General features: G+C 42.2%; 3 protein-coding genes across 3 annotated transcripts in view; 1 reads left to right on the forward strand and 2 right to left on the reverse strand.

Moving 5' to 3' along the window:
* Window positions 1–111, forward strand: part of ETH_00009960 (uncharacterized protein) — a gene marked incomplete at both ends in the record, with an annotated part of 5,960 nt that extends 5,849 nt beyond the window's left edge. The window contains one exon of the mRNA XM_013377069.1: window positions 27–111. Coding sequence (XP_013232523.1) covers window positions 27–111 — 85 coding nt within the window. The remainder of the gene's footprint in view (window positions 1–26) is intronic.
* A 4,669-nt stretch (window positions 112–4,780) lies between these two features.
* ETH_00009965 (uncharacterized protein) lies at window positions 4,781–5,080 on the reverse strand (the record flags this gene model as incomplete). The annotated part of the gene is made up of 1 exon (XM_013377070.1): window positions 4,781–5,080. The coding sequence occupies one exon, from the start codon at window positions 5,078–5,080 to the stop codon at window positions 4,781–4,783; it is 300 nt and encodes a 99-aa protein (XP_013232524.1).
* Window positions 5,081–5,344: 264 nt separating this feature from the next.
* ETH_00009970 (uncharacterized protein) lies at window positions 5,345–5,851 on the reverse strand (the record flags this gene model as incomplete). Its single annotated transcript, XM_013377071.1, has 1 exon — window positions 5,345–5,851. One exon carries the CDS (start codon window positions 5,849–5,851, stop codon window positions 5,345–5,347), a length of 507 nt encoding a protein of 168 aa, XP_013232525.1.
* Between the last annotated feature and the right edge of the window lie 195 nt (window positions 5,852–6,046).

Raw genomic sequence — 6,046 nt, forward strand, 5'->3', positions numbered from 1 at the left:
GTTTAGGGTTTAGGGTTTACGCGTAGGAAGTTGATTTTGTGCGATTTCTTTCGCCACGCATTTAATGGCTCGGGAGCTGGGGTTGAGGCTGCAGGCCCTCGCAGGGCCTAGGGCTAGGGCTTAGGGTTTAGGGTTTAGGGTTTAGGGTTTGCGCGTAGGAAGTTGATTTTGTGCGATTTCTTTCGTCACGCATTTGATGGCTCGGGGGCGGACAATTTTTTCGACGCGGGCAGCTGCATAGATGGCCGTTTGACTTCAGCTTGGAATTGGTGTTCTTTGATTGAAAGAAAAAGTTATTTTCCAGTTTTTCTGCTTTCTGGCTTCACGGGCTTCGACGGAAAACCCTAAACCCTCGTCCCGAACCCTAAACCCTAAACCCTCGAGGCGAGCCCGCGAAAAACGAAGCAAAACGACCCCGCCAACCCTCAGAACCGCACCCGCTAGGGTTTAGGGTTTAGGGTTTAGGGTTTACGGCTGCTGCACCCCCGACGCGCACCAACGCGCCCTCGCTAGCGCGAAGGGTTTAGGGTTTAGGGTTTAGGGTTTGAGCGAACCGCTCTTGTCCTCCAAACGAACTGCGAAATTTCAAAATGCGATTTTGCCGCTCTTTTGAACAAATAAATAAAACAAATTAAATAAATGAATAGAAGGAAATAAATATAAATAAATGGATAAAAATAAATAAATATAAATAAATAAATATAAACTTCATTAGATTTAGCGAAAGACTCCGAGGGTTTGCCAGAGCCAGATCCACACGGGCGTTGCGATATCTAAGGTTTAGGGTTTAGGGTTTAGGGTTTGGCAGCGACTTTTGCAGCTGCAGCAACTGCGAGGCGTTTGTCTCTTTAAAAGTAATTATTTTTTATCTTCAATTTCTTTTTTAGAATGTGTTTTCTTCTTTATTTATAATTTTATATTTTAATTATTTTAACTAAATTTATTTTATTTTAGTTTTTTATTTTTCAACTTGATGCTAAGCTGCTGCTGCTTCATAGACAGGTGTCCCGGAGAGCAGCAGCAGCTGAAGTGCTGCGGCAGCAGCAGCAGCAATAGGGCAGCAGCAAGAGCCACAGCAGCAGCAGCAGCCAGTAGAGCAGCAACAAGAGCTAATGCTGCAGCAAGGGCTAATGCAGCAGCAGAAGTAGCAGCAATGGGAACAGCAGCAGCAGCGACAGCAGCCGTTGCTGCTGCTGCAGCAAGAAGACCAGCAACAACAGCAACACAATACCAAGAGCTGCAGCAGCAAAACTACCAGTAGCAACAGAAACAATCTCAGCAGCAGCAGCAGTAGCAGCAACACTAAGAGCTGCAGCAGCAACAACACCAGCACCGGCTATACCAACAGCAGCACCAACAGCAGCAGCAGCCGCAGCAGCAACGTCAGCAGTAGCAGCAGCAATACCAGCAGCAGCAGCAACACCAGCAGCATAGCAGTAACACCAGCAGCAGCAACACCACCACCACCAGCACCAGCAGCAGCAACAGCAGCAGCAGCAAGACCGGCAGCAGTGAATAAAAAATGATTTTTGAGGGTTGTTTTAAACCACAAATGAAGTTCAGGTGTACGTACACCTGGAGCGTTCGGGGCAGCTCATTGGAAGCCTCTCGTAAATGCAGCTGAGTAAGAGACTCACAATAAATAATAATAATAATAATAAATTAATAATAATAATAAATAACAATAAACCACAATAGTAATAATAAGTGAGAAGAAGAACCAGCAATACGCATTTCACTTTCGTCAGAATTCAATAAAGATATTCTTTCACTTTCCAAAGACCGGGGGCCCCCGGGGGGCCCCAAGGGGCCCCCGGGGGCCCCCCGGGGGCCCCTCTGCACATTTGCAGGTCCCCTGAGCTCGAGGAGGAGTTGGATTTGGGTGGAAAAGATGGAAATAAGGAATAAATAGAGTCGGTTGTGTTGAAGAGTAATTGAAACAATAATAAATGAATTCGAAATGACTTAAAAATGAAGAGGAAATCAAATAGCTGTTGACTTTTTGGATCTTTCCGTCTTTACACCAGGAAAGGCTGCAAACTGCTCGTGCAGGGCCGTTTGCAGGTGCATGCAGCAGCTGGTATTTGCGCAATTGGCGTTTCTTTGTTTTTACATATGTCGTCGTAAAACTTGTAAAAATTAACCAAATGGAAAACCAAATGCATGCAGAAATAGTCCAACTCAAGACGCATTTAATGGTCTAAGAATTACCGAAATTGAATAATTAATAGTTCCGGAAAAGTCCGGAAAACTCGCCAAAAACAAACAAGTCCACTACCGTGTACGGACACTTCACGGGCACAAATTTCGGACCCCGCGTCCCCACTGTCCCCTGTACATACACTGGAATGCAACCTAAGGCAATAAAATTTAATAAAATTTAATTCAGTTTAATTCATTTCACTTTCTGGAAGTCCATGCAGTTCAGTGGAATAGAACAAGCCCACAATATATAAAGGTAGAAGTATAAAGAAGCGGATATATGTAGACTAGTACAGATGTACTAGTATATACACACATATATATATATAGAATAAGTGTATAATAAATATATATATATATATTTAGATATAAATATATATATTATTAATACAGATACTGATATATATAAATGTGTATATGAGTGTAAATAATACATATATTTGTTCACGTAGAATATAATACTGCGTCTGTGAATTGCATTTATAGAAGTCCACAAATGCACTTTTTAAATTTTTTTTTCTTGAAAGTCTCGCAGTTTCCGTGAAGTTGAAATACATGCAAAAGTGTTCAATAAAAAAATACTTTAAACCATAGTGCCAATAATCTTTTTTGCAAAAGAATATCTCTACTGGTTTAAAATCTGCGAAGCGCATTATATAAATATATATATTTATGCGCATGCAAGCAGCTGTACATACACTTGAAGTGTACGTACACCGTATGCATGCACACATAAATATGCATTTATATTAAACGGAATTAAATACATACTATATATATTTATACTTATTTATTTATTTATTAATACACTGCCCGAGATGCACCTGAAATGGATTAAATGGATTAAATGGATTAAATGGATTTAAAGATTTGAAGAAATGTTTTATCTCCCAGTGCAGAGAACGCATGCGTTTGGGGTGTATGTACATACAGCAGGAGGAAATGCAAATGGACGTTATGAGGGCTTTTTGATTTAGCATTTCATTTAAACTAACTTTGTCCTTTTTTTAGTTCTTTTTCCATTTTTAATTTAATCCCATTTTCTTGCACTTCTCCCCATCCCCTTCGTTTTTGAGGAGTACGTACACCTCAAAAACCGCGAAACCCTCCAAGCAAAGAATTCGAATTTCTTTTTACCCAACGCAGCCCTTATAGACCATAAATTCTTTTTAGTTCACTTAAGTTCCTTTTGCAAATTGTTTGTGTCTTTAATTTTAAATAAGAGAGATATATATAAAAGTATATATACTACTGTGCAATGCTTATAAATATGTACATATATTATGCATATATATATATTATATATATATATATATTAGTGCCCACATACATATATTATGTACATATAAGTATACATTATTATTTATTATTTATTTCGTATTAAATATATGTACATTTTATGAATTTGAAATATATATATTTCATAGATTTACACGGTCTACATATATATAATGTTATGTGCCATAGAAAGATATATAATATATATAAGGCGTACAAAAACATACACAATACATATACTATATATAATATATTTATCTATTTATATATAAAATTAATATATATATATATATTATAATATATATTCAAGCCTCCACAGACCACTTTTGGCACCTAGCTGGGGTGTACGCACACCCGCGAGTGCGCAGCAGAAGGCCCAGGAAGAGAAGCAAAAGATGACGGAAACAAATAAAATGAATTGCCATTAAAGTGCCTTTTGTTTGAATGTGTTAATTCGCGTTTTGGGTTCAAAAAGAGCTCCAAAACGTCCTGTACAGACACTCCAGAGTGCGGCTACTTCGGGGCCTTCGGGTGTACGTACACCCGAATGCAACTCTTTGCACTTTCGCTCGAACTGTACAGTTGTGTTCATTTCAAGAGAGTTTCTTTTTCCCAAATACAAATAAATGCAAATAATGTAAATACAAACAAAGAAGAATGGAAATAAATGGAAATAAATGGAAACAGAGAAAGGCAGTGGAGGTGGACGGAGAGGAACGAAGATCAAAAAGATAAGTGCAAATGGAGGTGAAAAATAATAAAAATAATGAAGTGATGGACTCAAGAAATGAAAAGAAAAAGAATATAATGAGGCGACGAAGAAAAGATAAAGAGAAGAAGTTCAAATGAACAGATCGGCACGTGTTTTGGGGTGTACGTACACCTGCCGCTACTCCCTTTTGCACTTTTTCAAAAGCCGAAATTTCAAACTTTTGGAATTTCAAGCGCCATTTTGATCTATTTTGCGCCGATTTTAAATTAAATTGAAATTAGAAATCAAATTTAATTCAATTTAATTCAATTTCATTTAATTTAATCCAAAATTCGCAAAATTCCAATTTCACCCAAATTGCTGCAAACGGCAAATTGCAGAAACAAATCGGAAACCCTTTTTGCAAGACTCAAGCGCCGATTTACATTTTATTATTTCTTTTCTTTATTTCTTTTATTTCTTTTTATTATTTCTTTTATTATTTCTTTTATTTCTTTTATTTATTTCTTTTATTTCTTTTATTTTTGCATTGTGTCGATTCCCCAACTCGGCACTCTCCAGCCGTCTCTGGAAAGGCCCGAATCCTGTTCACGCGGCAAACCCAAGCTGCTGCTGCTGCTGCTGCTGTTGCTGCTTGGAGGACGCAGCTGGAAGCAGCAAAAGCAGCAGCAGCTGCTGCTGCCGGTGCTTTTGCTCCTGCCGCTGCGGTTCTGCTGCTGCTTTTGCTCCTGCCGCTGCCACTTTCCCCGCTGCTGCTTTTACTGCTGCCGCTGCCGCTTTTCCTGCTGCTGCTGCTTCTGCTGCTGTTGCTGCCGCCTTTGCTGCCGTTTTTGCTGCTGTCCTTTCTGCTGCTGTTTGCTGCTTGAGTGGTCTTAAGCTGCCGGCCATCCCTCAGGCTCTGTCGTCCCCTTCTGTCTTTGCTACTGCTTTTGCTGCTGCTGCTGCGGTTTTGCTGCTGCTTTTGCTGCTGCTGCCGCGGTTTTGCTGCTGCCTTTGCTGCTGCTGCAGCTTCACTGCTGCGGTTGTGCTGCTCCTGCTGCCAGGTGCTTGAGTCGGCTGGGGCTGCTGCCCGCCATCCCTCTGACTCCGTCGTTCCCTTCGCCTTTGCTGCTGCTGCTGCAGCAGATTTTGCTGCTGCTGCTGCTGCTGCTGCTAGTTGTTTGAGTCCGCTAGAGCTGCTGCCCACCCCTCCGACTCTGTAGTTGCCTTTTCAATTTCCCTCCAGTGTTTTGGGGGTTGGAAGTACCAGCTAGCTGCTGCGTCGTCGACTGCGTTTTGCTGCTGCTGCTGCTGCTGCTGCGCCGCTGCTGCTGCTGCTGGCTGCTGCAGCGCAGCCTTGCTGCTGCTGCTCTTCGAGCGCCGCCGATTTAATGCTATTATAATAATAATGACTAAAAAGGCAGCACTGAGTCCGGCGATGGCTTTGGAGAGGGGGCAGTTGTCTGTACACCCGAGCAGCCCGCGCTTGCGCCTGCTGCTGCTGCTGCTGCTGCTGCTGCTGCTGCTGCTGTGGGGCGCGGGCGCAGGCTGTACAGACACCTCAACTGGAGGCAAAGCCAATAATCCATTTTCCTCTCTCTTTGGACTTTTCACTTTTTCTCCATTTAGGCAAAGCAGCGCCAGCGCTTGGAAGTACAACTTCGACAAAAACGTTGACATCCGCTCTGCACTCAAACCCTAAACCCTAAACCCTAAACCCTAAACCCTGAAGCGTGGGGCGCAGAGCCTGGCAAGGTGCAGCGGGCGCGCCGCTGCGGACGAGGGTTTCCAAGCGTTGCTGCTGCAGCGAAGCAAACCCTAGGGCCGCCGCAGGGTTTAGGGTTTGCTAAGGTTTAAGGTTTAAGGTTTAAGGGC

This window comes from Eimeria tenella, genomic scaffold (genome assembly GCF_000499545.2).
Source record: "Eimeria tenella Houghton genomic scaffold, Eth_scaff45, whole genome shotgun sequence".
In the NCBI taxonomy this organism is placed as follows: Eukaryota; Apicomplexa; class Conoidasida; order Eucoccidiorida; family Eimeriidae; genus Eimeria; species Eimeria tenella.